The 25,545-nt window shown below is 32.5% G+C and overlaps 3 protein-coding genes and 3 long non-coding RNA genes across 7 annotated transcripts; 3 read left to right on the forward strand and 3 right to left on the reverse strand.

Annotated features, from left to right (window-relative positions):
- The first annotated feature begins 176 nt into the window (after positions 1 to 176).
- LOC130898967 (uncharacterized) lies at positions 177 to 2,788 on the forward strand. Its single transcript, XM_057808605.1, has 4 exons — positions 177 to 311; positions 741 to 985; positions 1,109 to 1,241; positions 2,216 to 2,788. Exons 2-4 carry the CDS (start codon positions 741 to 743, stop codon positions 2,729 to 2,731), a joined length of 894 nt encoding a protein of 297 aa, XP_057664588.1. The 5' UTR covers positions 177 to 311; the 3' UTR covers positions 2,732 to 2,788.
- LOC130898966 (putative nuclease HARBI1) lies at positions 1,236 to 3,429 on the reverse strand. Its single transcript, XM_057808604.1, has 2 exons — positions 2,812 to 3,429; positions 1,236 to 2,061 (listed from the first exon to the last, which is right to left on the reverse strand). The coding sequence occupies exons 1-2, from the start codon at positions 3,223 to 3,225 to the stop codon at positions 1,336 to 1,338; spliced, it is 1,140 nt and encodes a 379-aa protein (XP_057664587.1). The 5' UTR covers positions 3,226 to 3,429; the 3' UTR covers positions 1,236 to 1,335.
- On the forward strand, positions 3,424 to 4,602 carry LOC130898969 (uncharacterized). The gene is made up of 2 exons (XR_009059949.1): positions 3,424 to 3,631; positions 3,757 to 4,602. It is a non-coding gene; the product is annotated as an uncharacterized LOC130898969 (long non-coding RNA).
- LOC130898968 (uncharacterized) lies at positions 4,350 to 7,028 on the reverse strand. The gene is made up of 5 exons (XR_009059948.1): positions 6,769 to 7,028; positions 6,506 to 6,716; positions 5,880 to 6,444; positions 4,816 to 5,048; positions 4,350 to 4,508 (listed from the first exon to the last, which is right to left on the reverse strand). It is a non-coding gene; the product is annotated as an uncharacterized LOC130898968 (long non-coding RNA).
- On the forward strand, positions 6,997 to 24,857 carry LOC130898963 (phosphoinositide 3-kinase regulatory subunit 4). 2 transcript variants are annotated; one of them, XM_057808599.1, is made up of 17 exons: positions 6,997 to 7,321; positions 7,383 to 7,991; positions 8,048 to 8,609; positions 10,059 to 10,276; positions 10,346 to 10,563; positions 12,381 to 12,529; positions 14,001 to 14,269; positions 14,331 to 14,520; positions 14,583 to 14,809; positions 15,858 to 16,084; positions 16,763 to 16,838; positions 20,572 to 20,745; positions 20,808 to 20,981; positions 21,045 to 21,352; positions 23,914 to 24,071; positions 24,123 to 24,318; positions 24,434 to 24,857. In XM_057808599.1, exons 1-17 carry the CDS (start codon positions 7,230 to 7,232, stop codon positions 24,622 to 24,624), a joined length of 4,038 nt encoding a protein of 1,345 aa, XP_057664582.1. In that variant the 5' UTR covers positions 6,997 to 7,229; the 3' UTR covers positions 24,625 to 24,857. The 2 variants fall into 2 exon arrangements, with proteins under 2 accessions (XP_057664582.1, XP_057664583.1); XM_057808600.1 differs by having other exon boundaries at positions 7,060 to 7,321; positions 15,921 to 16,084.
- On the reverse strand, positions 21,593 to 22,208 carry LOC130898970 (uncharacterized). Its single transcript, XR_009059950.1, has 2 exons — positions 22,075 to 22,208; positions 21,593 to 22,004 (listed from the first exon to the last, which is right to left on the reverse strand). It is a non-coding gene; the product is annotated as an uncharacterized LOC130898970 (long non-coding RNA).
- Positions 24,858 to 25,545: the final 688 nt, after the last annotated feature.

Genomic DNA, 25,545 nt, shown 5'->3' on the forward strand with positions numbered 1-25,545 from the left:
CAGTTCTGGTCGCCGAGTAGTGGGGATACTGACAGTAATAATGACCGTGTGGCCGGGTTTGCTTCATTCTTCAGTAATGAGGCGGGTTTAGGTTGTGAAAACACGTGCCATCTAATTGATGAAATCTTGGAGTTCGACGTTGGTTTGCTTTTTGTAGAGTTGCCGTTTATTTTCTCTGAAAACGTGAAGCCTGCTTATTTTCTTACGAATTTAAGTTAAATTACGTTATTTAAATTAAGTTAAATTAAGTTTAATTACGATAAATTTATCTTCCTCAGTTATTAAATTGTGCAAAAACTCGTGCATCCAAAGTAAGTACAAGATTATTTTTAAAATACTGTGAATTTAACCCTCTGGGTACCACGGTCCTCATGAAAGTCAAGTACCACAGGGGTCCTTTTTGGACCCCAAATATTTTTTTCCATTTTAAATCTTGGGTTATTGAATAGGAAGTTGAAACTTGGTACTTTCACATGTTTTTGAATGCTAATAATGAATTTTACCTTCAAGTTTACTCATCTTTTAACTTATGCCCAAAAATAAATAAAAGGTGCAACTTGTTTTTTCTTGTATTTTCTGAAGAAACAATATTTTAAAACGGAGTTTACAAAGGTCATACAGCAGAGAAAGTTAAATTCTCGTAAAAGTGTTGGGTCCCAAAAGGACCCCATGGTACTCGGAGGGTTAATAACGAAAATATTAATCATAACTTCATTTACATTTTGTTAAATAATTTGCAGATGGAGGATAATATGGACGAAGATCTTAAATTATTTATTCATACTTTTGAATCCATGCCCGAATTGTGGAGCTCCACAGATCCAAATTACATGAAAAAAAATAAAAGGATGGAAGCCTTAAATAAATTATTGCCTTTGTACAAAAAAATAAAACCTAACGCGGAAATTTCCGATGTCAGGAAAAAAATAAATACATTAAGATCAAATTTTCGAAAAGAACTTAAGAAAATTGAATCTTCGAAAAGGTGAGAATATATACCAACATTTTGATTTTCTTAGTAAAATTTTATTTAGGCATTAGGTATAGTTGTTTTTATAATAATTATATAAAAAAGAAAATATGAAATGAATTTATTATGTTATTAAAGGTCTGGATGTGGTACCGAAGACATTTACACTCCGTCGTCATGGGTATTTTATGCTCTTCAATTTCTTGATAAAATCGAGCAGCCATTCGAAACCCACTCGTCGATTGATGTGGAAAACGAGGAAGAGGAACAGGTATGATTTTGATTGTTTGGTTTTTACCATAAATTTCAGTATTAAATTTTTTGAAATAAAAAATTAACATTTGCAAAAGTATTATGACAAATTATTATGTAAGATTAAAATATGTACAATATTTATCCCTTGTGGATTTTGCGTCGCTTGCATTCCTACTATGTTCTTCACGAAGACTAGCCCCTACATCTATGCTTTCAATTTCGTTTTGTGCACTAAAGTTTAGAGATTCCTTTTTTAAGTAATTATGCAGATAGCAGCATGCTAGTGTAATTTTTGTTGCTTTGTCAGGACCAAGATTTATTGGCTTTTGAAACACACCAAATCTTGATGCGAGAATGCCAAAGGCATTTTCGACTACACATCGAGCTGTGGACAGTCGTTTATTGAAAGTATCTTGCTCCTTTGTACATTTTTTTTGAGGGTATGGTTTCATAAGGTTGCAGTGCAAAGCAAAGGCCTCATCTGCCACAAAAACGTAAGGAAAATAATCCTCTGAACCTGGTAACTTTGTGGGAGGTGGAATATGCAATTGCTTTTTTAGAAACAAATCCCAAAATTTTGTATAAAAGAGGACCCCACCGTCGGAGATCCTACCATTAGCTCCTACATCCACCATTATAAATTCCTTATTTGCATTGACCAATGCCATTAAAACAATGCTAAAGTGTCCTTTATAATTATAATACAGAGAGGAGGTATTAGCCGGTTTTTTTATGGCGATATGCTTTCCATCAAGAGCTCCGAGACAAGTAGGAAAGTGGCAGTTCTTGCTGAATTCTGCTGCAGTTAATAACCATTCCTCTTCTGTTAAGGGAAGCTGTAAAAAAAAAAATATTTTTTAAATAATAATAAGATTGTTATTATTAGTAGTAATAAAAATTTGCTGTAATTAGTTACAAAGAATGTCAATCATTTTTAAAGCATGAAATATGAACATCGAGGAATTTTTTAACTCTTGTTTTATTTTTTAGGCTCAAGAAACTACAAACATAATTCCAGAGGACGATGTTATCACTCAGCCTTCGACTTCAATAAATTACAACAGAAAATCCAAAAAACAAAAAAAATGTAATAAACAATCAGATTTGCTGAATTTAGCGTGTGAGTACCTGACCAAGGAAAAAGAAGGAGATTACAATCTTAACTTAGCGAAAGTTTGGGCTACAAAATTGCAAAATTTGGATGCGTCCCAAAAAATACTTGCCGAAAAGGCCATAAACGACATTTTATTTGAGGCTACAATGGGGAATCTGCATCACAACTCCGTTAAAATCAACGAGCCGCAATCTTCCTGCCTCCATTCATCAAATCCTTCCCAAATACTGAACGGAACCCTTCCTAGTCCAGTCCATGTCCCTTCTACCACCACCACTTCCCCCCAAAAAATTATGATTTTAAACAATAATAACAATTATGATCCAATCGATGATAACGGCATTTCATCAAAAAATAACTTGAAGGACTACTATCATACATTTTCTGAATAAAATAAAATTTTGTAAAGTGTATAAATGCCTATACATACTAATAAAATATTTTACTAATTGAATTTTTTTGTTCAACTTACCTTGATATAATCTCGAAGCACATAGATGAGAGTTTCACATGTTTCAATTATCATTGAACTAATTGCTGCTGGGGAAATCAATGCTGAGAACTTGAGGTCAGCAAAATTTCTTCCTGTCGCCAGGTATCGCAAAGTAACAGCGAGTCGCTCTTTTGGACTGATACTTTGTCTCATATTAGTGTCTTGCTTTTTAATATGAGGTGAAACCATGTCCAATAAAGTTAAAAACGTTGTTTCACTCATTCGAAAATAATTTTTGAAATCTGCAGGATTTTTAACTACTATTTCATTCAATAGGTTTAAATGGGTGTACCTGTCTCTTTCCAACAGCCAATCCTTAACCCATATTCTTCTTTTTTTTCTTTTTTTTACAACAGCAGAAGCTATAACTATTGCCAAACAGGCTCTATCCATGTTAAGTTATCTACTAAAGGATGGAAAGCGGGAACTGACGAATAATATTGACAGTAATAATGACCGTGTGAATTAAACGAACATCAGTAATACTTTCAGTAATAATGATCGTGTAATCACAGAAAATACTGAAGAAGGGCACCTTCAGTACTTTTATCAATACCTACTGTCAGTTTTATTGACCGTGTATGCTCTGCTTTAGGAGCAATGGACAGCCTAAGTCTCAGGTCACAGATACGGGCGGAGCTTATACAGACTCCAAACAATTTCGTTGATAATGGTAAATGCCCATAAGCAATTGTTCATGTAGTGTTTTCGTGGTTTATGTGATAAAATAAGACTTTTCAGTTGAATATATTGTTGAAGGAATGTACGATTTAAGAGGTTTTTATTAGTTTTTCACGAGGTGAGTTAATTTAACATATTAATTCTGCTTCAAAACTTGTTGAGGTTAGGTTTAATATAAAACCAGAAAAAAGTTATGCATTTTGTTGCAGAAAGTCCATTAGTCTAATAAACCACTTTTTTTAGAAAGCAAGTTGTAAAAAACCTTGTGACCGACCTACTACCAAGACCTTCAACTGAGCCACTACCAGGTCCTTCAAGTGAGCCACTACCAGGACCTTTAACTAAACTATTGCCTTGGTCTTTAAAACGAGATCATGAAGTGACTCATATTAAACTTGATGCTTCACTCCTGAGTCCATCATCTGCATTTCAAGATACTGAGAATTACTTTTTGACGCAGCAGGTGGTTGATTGATGGTGATCACAAATTTCAATTATCTTTCAACTGTCTGCAGCCCTCACAAACTCGCAATATCCCCCAATTAAAGAAGTTGAGGAGTATTATTTGATTAACCATATGGAGTTGAGCCTATGTAAGACATATTATAATTTTGAGTTTTAAATATTTTTTATTGTAGCAATATATTTCATTATTCGAATTATTTTGTAAAAAGTTTAGAAATTTTTATTTAAAATTATGTATATTTAGATTTTACTTAATTTATAAATGACTTGATGTAATGCAGTTATTGTTAAAAGTAATAATAATACTGTTTTTCCAATTTAATAAAAGCCTGTAAATCCAATCACAATTGTCATAAAGTTAACAAATACGATTTGTTTTAAAAATCTTTATTGGCAAAATGGCATTTTACATTTATATAAAAAAACATAATTTCCTGAACAAAAATTTGTATGGAGTGGCTTTTCAGTCTAAAATGAATAGTAAAGATTTTTCCAACTGTATACTCTATCTGTTAACACTGTAGAATAGCCTAAAATCACATTGAAAAACGTCAAAAATTTTTATTTAATTGTCTAACAACTTTGGTAAGTATTGTTCTATATAGAAATTTTCCAAGAGTAAAATGTTTTCTTTCAATGAATATTCAAACTCTACAATTGTCACAACTGTTTCCTTCAGGTTATAAATACATAAACAAAATTTTTTATTTTTTAAAATATGTAAAGCTCCTTGAATTTGGTGATAATAATTGTGACTTGTATTTAATATCAAGTTACCCTCATTGTCATAAAAAACTGTATATTTATTGAAATTCCTCAATTTTTCGGACAACTTACCATTTCTGAAAGAATATGGGCATTTCACTTCTACAAAGGCTTCTTCTTCATCAATTATTCCATCAGGGCTAGCACCAAGAAGTCCTGAATTTGTAAGCCATACTCCAGTTGGCCGAATATTTAAATTATAAATCTGCTTCAAATGATCTAGAGCAGGGATGGGGAAACTTTTCTTCTGGTGCCAATTTTTGCTAACGAAATATATGGCGACCCAAGTAGCATTACATTATTTACTAAAATAGATATATTGTTTTAAGTTTTCTGAAACACTAATTTCTGTGAAATATTAAAAAAATAACATTTTTAATTGCAATTAATTGAACTCAAGTTAGCTGTGAAGTAAAATGTTGAGTAGTGCTGGTCTTTGTGGGAACGTGACATGTGGAACTGTTTTTGTTTCTGCATGACTTCATCATAAGCCGGCTCCATTGTGATGCTGAATTGTTAACAATGAAAAAAGGAGGTCATCCGAAAGCCTTTGAAAACTTTGGTCCACACAAATAGCTTGTACCAAACATAGCCATTATTTTCTGGGCGTGGGCAACTATATTTGGGTATTGTGTCCTAGATAAGGACTTATAAAATTCCAATTTGTCGGTGTTCAGAAATAGTTGCTTCAAATGAGTAGACGCATCTACTCGAGCTTCATTTTCAGTTTTCGCTCATATCCCCGTCCGCGCTCGCACATGTTGTTTTATGTGCGACGTGCACTGCCAATATTGCCAATTGAAGAGAATGTAATTTCTGATAATAAGAAAGTTGTACTTGATTTTTGTTTTTGGTCGTAGGCCGTAGTTTCCCATTCCTTATCTAGAGCATCTTTTTCATGAGTTCTACCCCACTGAATTGCTTTGATACCATCCAAATTGTATTCATCTCGAAAAATAATGAATTGATTATAATAAAAAATATATGTCAAATTAAGCTAAAGTAAGGAAATGCTACATAAAATACCATTTTTGAAAAGACTACTTTTTAAAAAATCAATCTAAGAGGCTCAATAAGCAAATTATTGATAACATCTATGACTAAACTATGAAATAAATTTATGATTTATTACTCACCTAAGAGTGTTTTGAACAAACTCACTGAGAATCTGTTTCTCCTGCATGCTGCAATAATAGCACCGAAGTTGCTAGCAGTTAATCGAAATTTTCTTGAAAGGTACCATTTTTCATTTGACACCTGGCCAGTAGGAGGACAAATATTTATTTTATTAGCTGATTATAAACAGCACATTTCTCTTTGAACACAGTCAGTATATTTGTGGCTTCCAAAAAGTCCTTTGAAGAAATTATTTCTTCAATTACTGGAAATCCATTTTTCAGCAAATTTATTGATTCCTCTTAGATAGCTAGGTAAACCAACAGTATTTCCAAAGCTGTGTAGCCCTTCCTTCAATCTGTTGATTGATGCTTCTGGTACCCCACCTTTAAGAGGTGTATAGGGCTTTGGTGGGTAAAGCTCTTCTGCAGATTTCACTGGCCCAACCTTCGGTTTAGGTAGGCCTTCCATGCACGCGCTTTATCTGTATAATGATAAATGTTTACATATTGTAATGCCCAAAAAGTGCCAACGCCGTATTTTACATCCCTGGGACTAGTGCAGGTGGCTTCTTCAATTTCACCACTACAATAAAATTATAACCGGATTAATTTCATATTACATTAACAAAGGTATATATACCTACCTATAGATACCTTGTAGCTTTTCTCTTTCATACTAGCAAATACTTCCCCTCTGATTACCTGCAAATCAGAGTCAAAGTCCATTTTGCATGACTGGACTCTAAGGCGTTTTCACCCCTTTTTATAATTTTGTTGTGTCATCTATAAAAGCACTGATGCTGGAAAGTTTTAGGACATGTTTAAAACCCATTATTTTCTTAACAATAAAAGGATCTGCAAAAAAAAACAAGTTTTAAAGCAGAATTAATATGTTAAATTAACTCACCTGGTGAAAAACTAATAAAAACTTCTAAATAGTACGTTCCTTCAACAATATATTCAACTGAAAAAAAAATCTTATTTTATCACATAAACCACGAAAACGCTAAATGAAAAATTGCTTATGTGCATTTATCATTATCAACAAAATTGTTTGGAGTCTGTATAAGCTCCGCCGTCTCTGTTACGTCATACTTAGGCTGTCTATAAAATTTTACTCGAGTATTCAAAAATTGATATTACCGAACGCGAATCGAGCAGTGAGTGTATTGCCGAACGATACTGAAGAATCAGAATTACAGATTCACCCAGCAGAACGCAGTAAAAACATATTTCTATCTTTTTATTTTATCTATGTTTGACATTAACAAAACAACAACACAATCAAGTATATAATATTAGAATACAATTGTGTAGTCTCCATACCTATGAATTTGATAAAATAGTGAATTTTCGAAGGGATTCATCATGGGTAATCAATTAGTGGGCATAGCCCCTTCTCAAATTTACACTGTAGACCGATATCTAACTGATATTCCAAATATAAAATTCGATACAAGGTAAGTAATGATTTATATAAATATATATATAAAACGTTATTTTTTTTATTATGCCCCGTAGTCTCGGAAGCACTCGGTTTTTAAAAGTAGCCAGAGCTGATTCTCAAGAGGGATTGTTAGTAGTAAAGGTATTTACGATTCACGATCCCTCGTTACCGCTCTCCCCCTACAAAGATCATTTAGAAAACGTGAGAAAGAAATTGAGCTCTGCAGTCAACTGCTCACCATATCAGAGAATTATTCTAACGGAAAAAGCGGGAATAATAATGAGGGAGTACATAAAATATAGTTTGTATGATAGAATTAGTACTAGACCGTTTTTAACGGATATCGAAAAACGTTGGATAACTTTCCAAATATTATACGCCCTCCATCAATGTCACAAAGTTGGGGTTTGTCACGGTGATATTAAACTCGAAAATATTACAGTAACTTCTTGGAATTGGGTTATGTTGGTTGATTTCGCTTCGTTTAAACCGACTTTCCTTCCGATCGATAATCCAGCTGATTATTCCTATTTTTTTGATACATCTCGTAGAAGGGTTTGTTATTTAGCCCCAGAAAGATTTTCTAGTACTAGTACTACGATAACTGAAAGTAGTTCATTAATTGCTGAAGCAAATTGTGATTCTGGTGAATTAACACCGGCTATGGACATTTTTTCTGCGGGGTAAGTTTCTTTTTTTAATAAATATATAATAATAAATTTATTTATATTTTATTTAGATGCGCGTTATTAGAACTTTGGAACGAATTACATGTTCCTTTCGAATATTCTCAACTATTATCCTATTGTAATGGGAAATATTCTCCTCAAAAACATCTTAATAAATTAGAGGATCCTAATCTCAAGTCTCTAATATCGAACATGATAGAAAAATATCCTTCTAAAAGAAAGAGCGCCGAGGATTACTTAGCAGAATATCGTGGAACTCTATTTCCAGAATATTTTTTTTCGTTTTTACAATCGTATATGCTGATTTTTTCATCTAGTCCCATATTATCAGCCGATGAGAAAATCATTCGTTTAAAGAACGATATAAACGATATATTTACATTTTTGGGGCCTATGACTAAGTCCAAGGAAGATAACGATAGTGATAAAACAGATAGTGAAAAAATTGATAAAGGAGAATGTGAAGGACTAGTTATTATAACAGCTTTAGTGACTTCTTGTATAAGGGGGCTCCATACGTGTTCCTCTAAACTATACAGTTTAGAAATTTTATTAGAATTAGCATCGCATGCTAGCGACGAAACTGTATTAGATAGAATTGTACCTTATATAGTAAGTACTTTAATTTGTTTTATTTAATTTTTTGAAATATTTACATAAATATTAACTCAAGTCGCACGCTCGCAATCAAAAGTCAAAAGATTACAATTAATAATAAAGAAAATACAAGTTTAAACTTGTAAAAATAATAATTCATTTGGTATTTCCCTACCTGATTCTAATGAAAGCTTTTTCATGGATGGAATAAGGTTCTTGTTCCATCTTGTTCTATACTATTCAATTCTTCAGTGAGAACCATTTTGACGACAGACTTGATGGCTAGTACAATTTGTCTAGCCTTCCATAAACGCTCGATAGGATTTAAATCCGGCCTACGCGTTGGCCAATCCATTTCAACATCTTGTAAATACTACAGTACGGAACCTGCAGTATGCGGACAGGCATTGTCCTGCATTAGGATGGAACTGGCGTAGGGAACGAAGCGATTCACTAAAATTTTTTCTTTGTATCGTTTTGTTGTTAATCACCACTCTCCATCGCCTGTTTCGATAAAAACAAACTCGATTTTGGTTGCTGTAAACTCGTCCTCTTCCATCGCTACAATACAGGCACATTCTGCTTAAGTCTAAAGAGGAAATGGAGGTCCATTGCTCCTCAATTCAATTTATTTGTTCTTTGGTAAATTGTAGACGGGATACTCGGTGGTCTGAGGTTAATTTGAGGCCAGTATCTAAACTTTTTGAATTGAGGTTAACTGCCTCAAGACTTCCCATAATAGTATAGTCAATTCTCGCGTTTCTCTGAGTTCTTGTTGGACCATCCAAGAACTTCCACTAAAAATACTGCGCGAATCTTTTTCCAGGTCTTCTATAGACGCGTCCTTTTCTGTCACTACCATGCAGACACATTCTGCTTTCGTTTTAGTAAATAATGAAGCCCCATTGTTCCTTAGTTCAATCAATGTGTTCTCTGGTAAATCGTAAACGGAATGCTCTGTGGGTTGGGGTTAATTTGGTGCTAGTATCTAAGCTTTTTGGCTTAGAGTTAGCTACCTCAAGAATTCTTATAACAATCCAGTTATTCCTCGCGTTTCTCTGGGTTCTGAATACCTGTAAGAGCCCCATTTTTCCAATGCTGTGCTGACCTCTCTCTTGGATTGTATACACTGCGACCCTATTGTGTCCGAATCTCTCGGATGTCTACCTTTTCCTTTCCCGAATCGCGTCTTCGATGGAAATTACTAATGTCTTAACAACGACGGAAAGTAGCAGACTGAAACTCGTTCAACGCACCGGCCACTGGGTAGTTTGACTGTTCGAGCAGCTTTATCGCTTGTTGTGTCCATATTCAGGTAGAATTATTGGTTGGTATTGAGGGAGGTGTGTATCAGTTGACGTTTAATGAGTAACTGATAACTGATCAGTTATCACTAACCGTCAGCGACTCGCGATTGCGGGAGTGTCGATTTGTTTGCTTACTAGCGAATTTAATCATTTGTAGATGTATTTAGCGCACGATAGTTCCACGCGAGTCAAAATATCAGCTATAAATACAATAACAAAATGTTTAGATTTGGTTAGTAAAATATCTAGATCGGATGCTAACGTCTTTCCGGAATATATATTACCAGAACTTGCTCCCCTAGCGACCGATCCGAATACTTGTGTTAGAGCAGCTTATGCTAAAAATATAGCAACTTTGGCCGAAATAGCTTTAAGGTAAAATACTTCATTTTCACGATGACGTTAAACGAATGAATAAAAAATATATATATATAATTTTTGAAGGTATTTAGAACAGATACAAAATGATTGGTACGATAATAATAATACCAATAAACAAACAGAGGAACACACGTTCAATTACGAACTGGAATTGCAAGCTTTACACGATATGGTATCACAAACCGTAACTGCCCTTTTGACTGATACACAAGCCGTCGTGAAACAAACGATGATGGATAGCGGTATTACGAAATTATGTGTGTTTTTTGGAAAAGTCAAAGGTAATTTCAATCGATACATTTTCGGTATTTAACACGTTGTTTTCTGGGAAATAGTACTGCGCTGGAGTTAATTTGGGACTGGTAGCTTGCCTTTTTGGTTTAGAGTTAACTGTCTTTGAGTGTTCTTCCAACTGTCTTTCTTTGAGTCTTCTTCTAACTGTCTAACTACTCTACGCGTTTCTTTGAGCTCTTGTTAAACCGTGGAGGTTCCTCTTCCAAAAACCACGTTTTCTAATATGTAACAAGGCGCGAATCTTTCTCTAGGTCCTTTGTAGACTCGTCCTCTTCCATCTCTACAATACAAACACACTCTGCTTTCGTTTAAGAAGATAATGGAGCCTCATTGTTCGTCAGTTCAATCAACGTGTCCATTGGCAAATCGTAGTGGGCTGGAGTTAATTTGGGGCCGGTAGCTGGACTTTTTGGTTGAGGGTTAACTATCTTTGAGACTTCTTTTAACTGTTTAACTACTCTAAGCGTTTCTTTGAGCTTCTTCTTTCAAGAGTCCTCTTCCATCCTTACCACACAGGCACACAATGCTTTTTCAATAACGTTATTGAATGCTTGTGGTGGTGTTTCATTGATACGGCGTCTAATTTCGGCTTTTAATCCTTCGATGGTTACAGATTTATTGGCATAAACCTGTGACTTCAGATAACCGCACAATCAGAAGTCTAAAGGCGTTAAATCGTAATAACGCGGATGCCAATTCTGGTCACCAAATCTGGAGCAAACCCCTGCAAGATCATGCGGAACTGTCCGACTGAAACCACATGTCGAGATCAATAGCTTCCAAATGAGGCACCAGAAACTGTGTTATCATAAAAACCATTGTGGAAGCATTGCTTTCTTAAGGTTAGCTGTCTTTTAAGTCTTCGTCCGACTATCTAACCACTTCACGCGTTTTTTGAGCTCTTGTTAGACTATCCAGAAGCCACTTTTTGTATTACGTTAATTTTGATCTTGAATAAAAAGGCTATAAAACAAGAACTGTTCGATGTTTTGATAGTTCAAAAACGTTTTTGTTTGAACTGATCGTTTTCTGCGATTTGTTTTCCCGATTTTTTCGAAGACTTCTGGTCGCTACGTTACTCTAATGGAACTGTAACAACATGTCCAATTATTCCGATTTTGCAATACTAGTTTACGCTTAAAGCGACAGCCTATTTTTGACGATTTTTACGAAATTCATCTTGCAACGATTGTATTTGGATAACCAGCGATAGATCGCCAAAAATCGAAGCGAGTTGATCGGCATTTAATTCAAGAACTCTTCCACAAAGTATGAATGGTTCGTTTAACCGAATCGAATAATATCTTCTGACGTCACAGTCACTCTACGCGTTTCTTTGAGCTTTTGTTAAATCATGGAGGTTCCTCTTTCAAAAGCGACGTTTTATTTTATGCAACAATGCGCGAATCTTTCTCCAGGTCCTTTGTACACTCGTCCTCTTCCATCTTTACCATACAAACACACTTCGTTTCGTTTAAGAAGATAATGGAGCCTCTTTGTTCCTCAATTTAATTTACTTGTTCTTTGGCAAATCGTAGCCAGGATTCTCGGTGGTCTGAGGTTAATTTGAGGCCAGGATCAGCTGCCTCAAGACTTCTTATAACAGTCCAGGCAATTCTCGCGTTTCTCTGGGTTCTCGTGGATTTTCTAAGCCCCAAAAAACGACAGTTTTTCCTATTAACGAAGCCATCGAAACGAAAATGGGCATATTATCTAGCAACCCTCGTATAAGTTAATTTTTCTTTGATATTTCGATAATTTGATGGTTAATTGAATCGGGAAAATTATTTTTGATGTGTTTTAGCAAACGACATTTTATTATCACATATTATCACATTTTTAAATGATAAAGAAGACAAAGAATTACGAGGAACTTTTTTTGATTGCGTAATTGGTGTGGCGGCTTATATAGGGTGGCACTGTTCCGGAATATTCACCCCCCTTCTACTTCAGGTAAATATTTATTACTATAACATTTAATTCATCGAAATTATGTAATACCGCCCTTTAAATATTTAGACTTTCGAAATAACAATTTGACACAATTTTTTATTTGATATGATTTAATTTTTCTTTTCCTCCTGGTATATTCCGAACATAACGGCGGTTTTTCTAATCTCTAGGTCGTTTTTTTGGAAATTTTTATTATTTCCTATGATTTAATTTTTCATTTTCCCCCGGTACATTACGAATCTAACTTGAATTTGATAGGAAAATAATAGTTTTTCATCCCACAGTGTTTAACCACTCATAAAACACCAGTTTTATGGATGCAATTCATTTCTTTGTATCTTTTAACGAAAATTTTTGGTTTTATATGATTTAATTTTCCTTTTGTCCCTGATACATTTCGAACTATCTTTGATTTGAATGAAAAGTAAGAATTTTTCGTTTTACAGTGTTTTACGGACCTTAAAACACTTGTTTTATGGTGCTCAACCATTTTATTGGTATCTTTTTGAAAAATTTAAAACTTTTCTATGATTTAATTCTTCTTTACACCTGGTATGGTATATGCCGAATCGAATTTCTATTTGATTCTTCTTAAAGTGTTTTAAATCTTTTAACGGCAATTAAACTGATCTCCAGATCATTTTTTGGAATCTTTTATTATTTCCTATGATTTAATTTTCCATTTTCCCCCGGTACATTACGAATCTAACTTGAATTTGAGATAAAAATGATAATTTTTCCTCCCATAGTGTTTTACGACTCTAAAAACACCAGTTTTATCGATTTTCCTTATTCCCCTGATATATTCAAAATTCATCTTTGATTTGGAAGAAGAATGGAATTTTTTCGTCCTACAGTGTTTTACAATCCTTAAAACACTAGTTATTTATTGATCCAAACTGTTTTTTAATCTTTTTGAGAATTCTTTGGTTTTTTTCATTTTCCCCCGGTACATAACTCGAATTTGAAAAGAAAATAACATTTTTTTTATCCCACAGTGTTGTACAACGTTAAAAACACCAGTTTTATTGATGCAATCCATATTTTTATACCTTTTAAAAATTATTTTGTTTTTTATGATTTAATTTTCCTTTTACCCCTGGTATATTGAAAATCCTTCTTTGGTTAGAAAGTATAATGGAATTTTCTCGTCCTACAGTGTTTTATAATCCTTAAAACACTAGTTTTTTATTGATCCAAACTATTTTTTAATCTTTTTGAGAATTCTTTAGTTTTTTTCATTTTCCCCAGGTACATAACTAGAATTTGAAAAGAAAATAACAATTTTTTTATCCCACAGTGTTTTACAACGTTAAAAACACCAGTTTTTTTTTAAATTAAACAATCTTTAATATCTTTTTAAACACTTTCATCATTTAATTTTTCTTCATCCCCTGGTATTTTGTTGATAGGTAGATTTGACAGATATTTTTCCTATGAAAATTCTTTTATGTTTACATGATATTTTTAGGGTTTAAGTGATTCTTCTGAATTTGTAACGGCTAAAAGTATAAACGCAATGTCCCATTTAACAGAACTGAACCTAGTGACTAAACCATCGCTGTGCGAATTAGTCACAGAATGTTCCTATTTTTTGGTACACCCTAGTTTATGGATAAGACAAGCAGTAGCCGGTTTCATATCCACTGCGGCTAGAAACCTTCCAGTTCTGGACGTACAATGCAAAATAATACCGAAATTGAAGATCTATATGAAATATCAGTTGATACAGATAGATAAGTGAGTCGATAATAATCGAAATTATTTCTTTTTTTTTTTTTCAAATTTGGAAAATTTTTAGACCGGAACTTCTGTTGGAATGTTTGGTGAGTCCAATACCGAGGAATGTTTATGACAGTGTCGTTAGTTACAACGAAATAGATTCGATTTTCGAGTTATTGAAGGAGAGGAGATGTTTGAGAGAGTGTGTTAATACAGGGAAAATACCAACTACGGATTATTACAGGGACGCCCAACCTAGTTTGAAAAAAGTATATATTTCTAACACGAGAGATATTTTATATCGGATAATAATTATTTTTTTTTGTTGTAGTTGGTTAAGAGATTGGAAGCTAACGGAATGAACGAAAATATCGAAGAGTATTTTTTGAGAATGGCGCATCATTTAAAAAAAATCAACAAGTACAAAATAATCCAATCGGAAAATAGGTTGAATAGAGCTTCGGAAGGGAAAATTGAAATAAGTTCCATTAACGGATCGGTGAAAAGCCATGTGATGAATTTGGGGGAGACCCAAAAGGGGGACTACTTAACGAACAGGTTTTTATACAAAAATAATATTAATATCTAATTTGCTTGTGCTCCATTTCTTTTTACATCATTTTCTTAGGAATATTGCCTCCACCTATACCTAGAAGACATTGTGTACAAGACTTTCCATCTCTTTGTCCTGCTTCCAAACTACGTAGACTCCTCCTAGAGGAGGCTATTTTTTAGGAGTATTATATCTCAATTTCCAAGTCCTTCAAAGGATTTAGGGTGATGTTTGACAGGGCAGTGAACTGTCAGAAGATCTATCATCTGTTTGATATCGTTTATGTTCATCATGAGAAGTCCATCAACCTTTATAACTACTTAACATCTCACAAATTTTCTTAATTAACACTTAAACTGATTCTTCAAATATCTGGTCATCGTATGAAGTTCTTCAACCTTTGTAGCTTGTCTTAGACTGTCCTAGGCCACGAATATTCGTCCAAAAAGACTCTAATCGATTATTCAACTATCTGGTCATCACTAGAAGTTCTTCGAACTTCTTAGCATCTCACAAATTGTCTTAATTAACATTTAAACTGATTCTTCAACTATCTGGTCATCGTCTGAAGTTCTGCAATCTTTGTAGCTTGTCTTAGATTGTCCTAGGCCACGAATATTCGTCCAAAAAGACTAATCGATTATTCAACTATCTGGTCATACAAATTTTTGCTAAAAAATGATAAGAACTGGCAATTTGGTACCCAAATACCCAATCCAGCTCCTACGGAATATCTTTGTCCATCTTGCAAAGCATTTGGTACAATGGTTTTTCACTGATTTCCTGTCGGATGTTCTGGTTTCAATTTAAGTGTCTGAATTAGCACGTGGAAATTGATAATTGCCTTTTTCTTAGTTACTTTGTATGTTGTAACTGAATTTTGATAAGAGTCCATGTTTCCAAATCGTTCCAATGACATAAGAATCCAGTAAATATGAAAATGTTTTTCTACATATATTATTAATCAGGATTTTATAGAAATAATGAATTAATTCCATTACTATTATAACTTTTCGCAATGTTTAATTTAAAAAAAAATTCACCTAACTTTAGACTACACAGAACTAACACTTCCGGATCAATAGACACTAACATTAACTCAGAATGGAATTATAGTACTGAAGTATTAACAAGACATTCAGAAAGTACCAATTCCGGTGGTCCACCATCGAGATCTACATCTAGCAGACCATCTTCGCCTCCGCCGGATACCAACATTCAATTTAATACCACAGAACCGTCTTCGAATGCCAGTCTACACGAAAGATCTTACATACAATGTAAGTAGTGAGAAAATTTTTTTATTTATAAATCAGTTTGTGTGTAATTATTTATATTTTATCGTAATTAGTGTTACAAATGACATAAAAATTTTTTCTTAGTCCCTTAAAAGCCCCTGTACAAATAATTAAAATTGTTATGGAAGTTAAAAATTTGATAGATCAAGTTTTTGATACTTGTTTAGGTGATTAATGTATAAATCAAGTTGCTGCATCCTTTTTTACAATTTATAAGACTAGAATCACGAATTAACCCTTTAATTCATCCCCTATTACCACACTTTCAGACTTTCAGTCACCTAAACACTAATTTTGAAGTATTTACATCATTATGAAAGTTGAAGATGAAGATTTCACATTTAGGAACCTGTCGAAGTGATTAACAGATAAATCAGTTGCTCAACAAGTTGCTGCATCGTTTTATTACAGTTTAAAAGGCTACAATCACGAATTAACCCTTCAATTCATCCCCTATTGCCACAAAAATGTTTAAGATTTGATACTTCACATTTAGACTCAAATTGAAGTGATTAATATACAAATCATGTTGCTGCTTTGGTTTTTAGAGTTTAAAAGACTAAAATAACAAATTGATCCTTCAATTCATCCCCTGTTACATCTTCAGATCGATAGGGAAGTTCGAATTGATCTAAATAATGATTTTTATTATTTACACAGACCGAAAATCGGATTGTTACATCGAACTGGCAAATTTGAAAAATAGACAACAGGATCACTATTTTGAAGCTTTAAGGTAAGTAACAGAGTATAATATGAAAATTTTCCCAAAATTATACTTACCATAAAGAATGTATTTTAAAACATTCATTTAATATTCACTTTCATAAAAATAATATGCTACTACTTACACTGACTTTTATATAAGTTTTTCGTACAAATTTTTGACTATTCACTGTATATTTTTATTACACATTATTATTAACTTTTTTTCTTTTGTATTTTTATCAGATCGCGCCTCTTCGTAGTCGTCCATTCATCTTATTTATTTTTTCTGGTTTATACGACGCTTAGACTATTTAGTTACATTTAGTGTGACTTCTAAAGCGGTAAAAAATAGGATTAACGTCAAAAACGAACTCCAAATTAATCGATTAGTGTTTTCCAATGCTTTTCGATTATTTTACTAAAATCGAGAACGTTTATAAATACATCTTTGAAGAGAAATCGATTTTTAAATAATCGATACTCCCCACTGATTCACAATAATCTTGATACATGTTCTGCTTCTTTCTTTTTACTCGCTATTCCAACATTTTCTCTTTGTTCTTCTTTTCAGTTTCATGCATTATCAATTTTTTTGCATAATCGTTGTATTTGTCAAATTCAATTTCTTTTAAGTCATAACTAAGTTCGAGAAATGCTTTAAGATATTAATAAAGCTATTAATATACAAGGATATTTTCAAAAGTACTTTTGATTATTCAAAGTACTTCAAATTTAGTATAATACAGGGTAATTTCCAAAAGAATTTATTTACTCTCGTAAAATGGTTTATTGAGATTTTCTTTTTTTTTGGAAGTGCATTAAATTACTTGATATTGAATTAAATAATACGGGGGCTTTTTCAAAAGTAGTTATTGTCTCTTATAAATGTATTATGGTTTTTCTTGATTATTCATTACAAACATGTAATTTAATATAATACTGGGGCGCTTTCAAAAGTACTTGGAGACTTTAAATTAACATTTATTAAGTAAGACGGGGGCATAATAATTTTTATTGATGTTCCAGTATAAATTGGAGAAATTGAATATAATTGATACGGTGTTACTTTCGAAAATAATTGTTGAAAACGACCTTATAATAATAATTATTTTGTTGCTCATTTGAAAATAAGTGATACGGGGGTACTTTCAAGAATAATTATGTTGAAAAAGATATTATAATAATTTTTAATGAAAAATTGAAAACAAGTGATACGGGGATAGTTTCGAAAGTATTTATGATGAAATTGAAAATAATGATAGGAGGGTACTTTTAAAAGTATTTGCGTTAAAAACGACCTTAATATAATAATTTTTATTGAATAATTGAAAATAAGTAATACGGGGGTACTTTCAAGAATAATTATGTTGAAAAAGATATTATAATAATAATTTTTAATGAAAATTTGAAAACAAGTGATACGGGGGTAGTTTCGAAAGTATTTATTTTGAAATTGAAAATAATGATACGAGAGTAATTTTAAAAGTATTTGCGTTAAAAACGATCTTAATATAATAATTTTTATTGAATAATTGAAAATAAGTAATACAGGGGCACTTTCAAGAATAGTTATGTTGAAAAAGATATTATAATAATAATTTTTAATGAAAAATTGAAAACAAGTGATACGGGGGTAGTTTCGAAAGTATTTGTTAAAAACGACCTCATAATAATTTTTATTGAATAATTGAAAATAACTAATACAGGGGCACTTTCAAGAATAGTTGTGTTGAAAAAGAAATTATAATAATTTTTAATGAAAAATTGAAAACAAGTGATACGGGGGCACTTTCAAGAATAATTATGTTGAAAAAGATATAATAATAATTTTTAATGAAAAATTGAAAACAAGTGATACGGGGGTAGTTTCGAAAGTATTTATGTTAAAAACGACCTCATAATAATTTTTATTGAATAATTGAAAATAAGTGATACGGGGGCACTTTCAAGAATAATTATGTTGAAAAAGATATAATAATAATAATTTTTAATGAAAAATTGAAAACAAGTGATACGGGGGTAGTTTCGAAAGTATTTATGTTAAAAACGACCTCATAATAATTTTTATTGAATAATTGAAAATAAGTGATACGGGGGCACTTTCAAGAATAATTATGTTGAAAAAGATATAATAATAATAATTTTTAATGAAAAATTGAAAACAAGTGATACGGGGGTAGTTTCGAAAGTATTTATGTTAAAAACGACCTCATAATAATTTTTATTGAATAATTGAAAATAAGTGATACGGGGGCACTTTCAAGAATAATTATGTTGAAAAAGATATAATAATAATTTTTAATGAAAAATTGAAAACAAGTGATACGGGGATAGTTTCGAAAGTATTTATGTTAAAAACGACCTCATAATAATTTTTATTGAATAATTGAAAATAAGTGATACGGGGGCACTTTCAAGAATAATTATGTTGAAAAAGATATAATAATAATTTTTAATGAAAAATTGAAAACAAGTGATACGGGGGTAGTTTCGAAAGTATTTATTTTGAAATTGAAAATAATGATACGAGCGTAATTTTAAAAGTATTTGCGTTAAAAACGACCTTAATATAATAATTTTTATTGAATAATTGAAAATAAGTAATACAGGGGCACTTTCAAGAATAGTTATGTTGAAAAAGAAATTATAATAATTTTTAATGAAAAATTGAAAACAAGTGATGCGGGGGTAGTTTCGAAAGTATTTATGTTAAAAATGACCTCATTATAATTTTTATTGAATAATTGAAAATAAGTGATACGGGGGCACTTTCAAGAATAATTATGTTGAAAAAGATATAATAATAATTTTTAATGAAAAATTGAAAACAAGTGATGCGGGGGTAGTTTCGAAAGTATTTATGTTAAAAATGACCTCATAATAATTTTTATTGAATAATTGAAAATAAGTGATACGGGGGCACTTTCAAGAATAATTATGTTGAAAAAGATATAATAATAATTTTTAATGAAAAATTGAAAACAAGTGATACGGGGGTAGTTTCGAAAGTAGTAGTATTTTCTGTATAGTTTTGGAATATGGTTTTCTTCATAGTTTAAAATATTTTTTTTGGGTATACAGGGTGTCCCAGAAATTGCACGCCAGGCTGACACGGGAGGTAGATCAGCTTTAGATCTATCAAATAAAAGCAACATGACCTCAGTAAAAGTTTTTTAGTTTTCGAGATATTAACACCTTTAGGTTTTTTCAGAAAATCTCTACTTTTTGCCCTATTTTTGTCTGTTATGGGCATAAGAAACCTCTAATTTATAATTCTTTTTTTTCTGGGCTACCACTAATAGTTGGTTGAGACAACCCAGTATTCATTTTAATAAAAAGTAGCACGACATTAACAAAAAAAACAACTCAATCTTACCTTTTGTTTCAAAGCGAAAACCTTAACTAAAGTTTGGTTAGCGACTGTGAAAAAAATGTACCAGACTGAGTCTGGTACATACAGAAAATGTTCTTAAAAACTAGCCTACTTAGTGCTCTTTAAAAATGGTATAATATTCATAGAATTATAAATTAGAGGTTTTTTATGCCCATAACAGACAAAAATAGGGCAAAAAGTAGAGATTTTCTGAAAAAACCTAAAAGTGTTAATATCTCGAAAACTAAAAAACTTTTACTGAGATCATGTTGCTTTTATTTGATAGATCTAAAGCTGATCTACCTCCCGTGTCAGCCTGGCGTGCAATTTCTGGGACACCCTGTATATTGAACTTACTCGCAAAGTGTTTTATATTATATTGAAATAGAAACAAAGAATGGGTGGAACAGGCAACTTGGCGTCCACAATTACCGCCCCCGGGTTGGAGATTGAGAGGCGTTTTGATAGCCCATTTGCACGAACATAAAGGAGCCGTAAACAAATTGTGCGTTTTACCGGATACCCCGTACTTCGCCAGTTCTTCCGTAGACGGTTACGTAAGGTAAAAAACTCGTTCTCAAAATACCATAATCGAATTGAAATTATCACATCTTTCGATTAAAGGTTATGGGATTGCGCTAAAATGGAAGGTAAAAACATCGCCAACCGATCAAAACAATACTTCAAACATTCGTCGAACATAACCGGCATGGCGGTGTGCGAAAGCGGACAATCCTTAGGCGTGATATGTCAAGATGGTTCCGTCAATATATTGAGAATAGACAACGCGAACAATAAGTAAATTACGTCACCGAAAACAACCCTCCAGAATCGTGTGAAATAAATCGATTTTTTTTTCAGGATGACGCCAGGACAATTTCGACAATTGAACCCGTACGACGAAGGTTTCGCCGTCGACGTTCAATGTTTGGATTCGGGATCGCAGAGCGTGTTAGTTTACGCCACTCTGTACGGTTCTTTGGTCGGTTGGGATCTTAGAGCGCCGGGGGTGGCTTTCAGATTGGAAAACGGTTTAAAGAGCGGGGTTGTAACGACTTTCTGTTTGGATTCGCACCAGAGTTGGTTGATGCTCGGTACCAGTAATGGTACCCATTCCGCGTGGGATTTGAGATTCCAATTACCTATCATGACTTTTGATCATCCGTCAGGTATCGATTTCGTTTACTTTGGTTTATTCCAGGTGCGCTTTGTTCGAGGAACTTTTCTACATTTCGGTATATATATAATTTAATAACCGCGGTGATTATCAATTTTTTTTTTTTGGAAAATCTTGATTGGAACGCACAGTTTACATAATTACATCGTCTGACCCGCGTTTCGGTTACCAAGTTATCGTCTTCAGAGACTATACCTTCGCCAACCGGTTCCATAAAGGTTTTTATGGAATATTTTTCGATTTTTCGCGATGTTCTGAAAGTGAGTGAAAGAAAAGATACCATATGAGCTTTACACATGGAGTAAAAGAATGGAAACATGCCCGATAGAGTGAAAAACTACCATTATTACTTGCTGAAGCCTTTTACAGGAAGTGAAAGGGAGAAAAAATGCCTGCTGGAGTGAAAAACTACCATTACTACTTGCTTGAGCCTTCTGCGGAAAGTGAAAGAGAGAAAAGATGCTTGTTAAAGTGAAAAACCACCATTATTACTTGCTGGAACCTTCTGCAGGAAGTGAAAGAGAGAAAAGATGATTGCTAAAGTGAAAAACCACCATTATTACTTGCTGGACCCTTACACAAATAGTGAAAAAGGAAAAAGATGCCTACTAAAGTGAAAAGCCACCATTATTACTTGCTGGAACCTTCTGCAGAAAGTGAAAGGGAGAAAAGATGCTTGTTAGAGTGAAAAACCACCCTTATTAATTGTTGAACCTTCTGCAGAAAATGAAAGGGAGAAAAGATGCTTATTAAAGTGAAAAACCACCATTATTACTTGCTGGAACCTTCTGCAGAAAGTGAAAGGGAGAAAAGATTATTGCTAAAGTGAAAAACCACCATCATTACTTGCTGGACCCTTACACAAATAGTGAAAAAGGAAAAATATGCCTACTAAAGTGAAAAGCCACCATTATTACTTGCTGGAACCTTCTGCAGAAAGTGAAAGGGAGAAAAGATGCTTGTTAGAGTGAAAAACCACCCTTATTAATTGTTGAACCTTCTGCAGAAAATGAAAGGGAGAAAAGATGCTTATTAAAGTGAAAAACCACCATTATTACTTGCTGGAGCCTTCTGCGGAAAGTGAAAGAGATAAGATATGCTTGCTATAGTGAAAAGAAAAAAAGAGAACCGGTATGATTGAACAAGAATGAAAAAAAAAACTAATTTAGCAGGATAACCAATAACTTGCAGGGATATCAATTTTCTTAGGACCTAATATACAATAAGACTCCAATAAAACGAATTGAGCCTTAAACTACAAAATACAAAAAGTTATTCGGATTGAAAATTGAAAAAAAAACTACAAAAAAATCTATTAAATTTTTCTAATCCTTCTAAAGGTTTTGATTTTAGGTCCCTTTTGTTTTAAAGAAACATTTAGAAGCATTAATATATCAAAAGGTGAAAGATATAAGAAATTTGAATTTTGTTGTTTTTGTTTGAAATTCCCGAATAAGTAGAAAATAACCTCACTTACTTCCAATTTTCGTATTTTCAACGACATATTGAACATATATTATCTTACAGATATTATTAGAAATCAACATTTTAGACGAAATTTTTATTTTGTAATATTTATATACAAGAAATTTTTTTTCAAATTTTTACACACAAATATTTGCGGTATTTCAATTCTTCTTTAATTATTTTCTATTTAATTTGGATATTAGTAGCTATACATCAAATTTTGAAACTATATATTCACCATAACAATTATTTCAATGGGATTTTGTTTTTCAGTCGTAAAAAGGCAATGCATATTTAAATATTAATAACCTAACAAATATACTATTGTTTTATTAAAAGTTTAACTATTATTCAAAAATTATTAACTTCATATTAAATGTATTTAAACCAATCAATCTACATACCTTTACATCTACGGCATATCAAAACGATGTGTCACACAATATTAACAAAAATTTTTTTCCCGAAAAATAACAACACAATATTACACAAAAAATTAATTTATCATCAACACTTTTTTCTTTTACTTCGTTTCGAAGCAATAGACAAAATTTGGAAATTTTTCACACCACACATTCCGCCATTTTGGAATTCAACTGTTCACGTTATAACAGCCATCATGGATTTAAATATACGCTATGTTGCCACGTTAAATTATTTCAGATTGTATCAATTTTGATTCATACAAAGAGATTATTTCAATATTGGAAATTTAGTAGTTAATATTATCAATTTTTTTATTATTGTATAATAATGACATGTTTTATTCCAATTAAAATCATAGAATTAATATTAAAAATAAAGAGAGGGAGCTTGTTCAAATGGGTCCTAATTGCTGATAAAGAAAGAGACAAAATGTACCACTCTCGATCTCTCTTAACTCTATTCTGATTGGATCGCCATAATGTCGAAGTATGGAAAAGCATTTTATTGGCGAGTAGAGGGAAGTAGAGAGTGATAAACTAATGCTCTTTCTCTCTCTAATCAAATAGTACAATCCCACTCACATGCTGCTCTATATTTAATATTAACTCTATGATTAAAATACAGTTGATTGTAAAGTTGATTTTTATTCGAATTCAAAAGGTAACGTAAGAATAAAAAAAGTGATGAGTCACCCGACGGAACATTCTTGGGTACTTTCCAGCGTTCAAGGTAACAACGAAATATCTATGTGGAACATAGAAACCAGCTTCAGACAGGAAGTTTTATGGGGCAGTACCACGCCGCCTCTCTCGAAACAAGTGAGTTCGTTGGTAAATTGAAAGGAAAATATTATTTTTTATGGTTTTCAGGGTACACCGCACAGCGTGTGCGCAATGTTGGGCGGTTGTATCGATAGATCTCCATTTCTTTTAACCGGTGGTAGCGATCAAAGATTGAGATTTTGGAATTTGGGAAAATCTAGTTTTGAACAATCTTATTTGGCCATTCCAGCAGCTAGCGATCCCATCGGTACGGCGTTGAGCTACAGACAACGAGTGATTGATGGTAAGTACCGTGATGAAATATTCATTTTGATACAGAATTATCATAAATGAAAAAGTTGTTATTATCATTATTATTAATACGGGGGTGGTTTCACGTGTATTATAACCTCCTTCAGGTACTAGCGTGATATACGAAGAAGCTTGCACTATGAGAAAACTCGATAGGGGTGAAGAAATACCTAGACCGGGACCAGAACCGCCAGCTGCTGGGCATAGAGATTGCATTTCAGATATCGCTATGTGTAAAGCGTCGCAATGTTTCTTGGTAACTTCGTCTAGAGATGGCGTTATAAAAGTATGGAAATAAGGGGTGGAATTCACCTATAAACTTATTTATTTATTAGGGGGTGAAAAACCATTTTGGAAAAATTAATCACGTCGTTGTCCTGTTGACTTAAATATAACAAAAACTTTATTATTTTCGTCGTATAAGATAAAAACTTTGTGAGTTAGAAAAACATGTGATATTCTCAAATATTTTAAGTATTTTTTCAGTTTATGTAAATATTATTACATAATAAAGCGATTATTAATCTTAAATTGTTTAATTTTTTGTTAATACCTAATCAATTTCCTAAAATTACATCTTTAACACGTTCACTGCCAAAGCAATTTTCACAGTTCTATTTAATCGTATTGTATCATTAAAAATTCTAATTTGCATACAAAGTTTTCGCCAAAAGATACAGAGAATATTAAAAATTTAAAGAAAAATTATCTCTTAGTTGAATTATATGAAAAAAATCTCTTTGGGAAGGTTAATTAAAAGTTATTTCATATACAAAGAAAATATAATCACACAAATTTATTTCACACAAAGCACAAGTTTGTATATGAACGTTTGAATATTTTTAGCACTAAACATCTGTTTTACACTAGTTTAATCACTAATTACGTAAACATTGCACATATTAAAAAGAAAGCAATAAAATATTATAGATGTTTGCACATCTTGACGTAATTGGAACAACTGTCAAAGTCATCTATCGAACGCTGTAACCCACAAAACGTACCCTTTGGTATGTTATGTGTACTCACCTAAACCATAGATAATTTTTTACATTGATCTCCATACTATAGCACAATAAAAAATCAGAACAAAAAACTCGTATATGCGTTTTGTGGTTTGGAAACAATACATCGATATTTATATAAAAGAAATATCAAAACTCAAAGTAGTGTGATAACTATTTAAAATGTACAACAAGTTTGAATAAAACAATAATAT

The sequence above is a fragment of the Diorhabda carinulata genome, chromosome 10 (assembly GCF_026250575.1).
Source record: "Diorhabda carinulata isolate Delta chromosome 10, icDioCari1.1, whole genome shotgun sequence".
Lineage (NCBI taxonomy): Eukaryota > Metazoa > Arthropoda > Insecta > Coleoptera > Chrysomelidae > Diorhabda > Diorhabda carinulata.

Coding starts and splice junctions, on each gene's coding strand:
- LOC130898963 (XM_057808599.1), top strand. CDS start 7,230: ATGGGTAATCAATTAGTGGGCATAGCCCCTTCTCAAATTTACACTGTA. Junction 10,564..12,380: donor GTTTTTTGGAAAAGTCAAAG/GTAATTTCAATC, acceptor GATGTGTTTTAG/CAAACGACATTTTATTATCA. Junction 14,521..14,582: donor CCCAACCTAGTTTGAAAAAA/GTATATATTTCT, acceptor TTTTTGTTGTAG/TTGGTTAAGAGATTGGAAGC.
- LOC130898966 (XM_057808604.1), bottom strand. CDS start 3,225: ATGGATAGAGCCTGTTTGGCAATAGTTATAGCTTCTGCTGTTGTAAAA. Junction 2,062..2,811: donor TGCTTCGAGATTATATCAAG/GTAAGTTGAACA, acceptor TTTTTTTTACAG/CTTCCCTTAACAGAAGAGGA.
- LOC130898967 (XM_057808605.1), top strand. CDS start 741: ATGGAGGATAATATGGACGAAGATCTTAAATTATTTATTCATACTTTT. Junction 986..1,108: donor AAAATTGAATCTTCGAAAAG/GTGAGAATATAT, acceptor ATGTTATTAAAG/GTCTGGATGTGGTACCGAAG. Junction 1,242..2,215: donor AAAACGAGGAAGAGGAACAG/GTATGATTTTGA, acceptor TTTATTTTTTAG/GCTCAAGAAACTACAAACAT.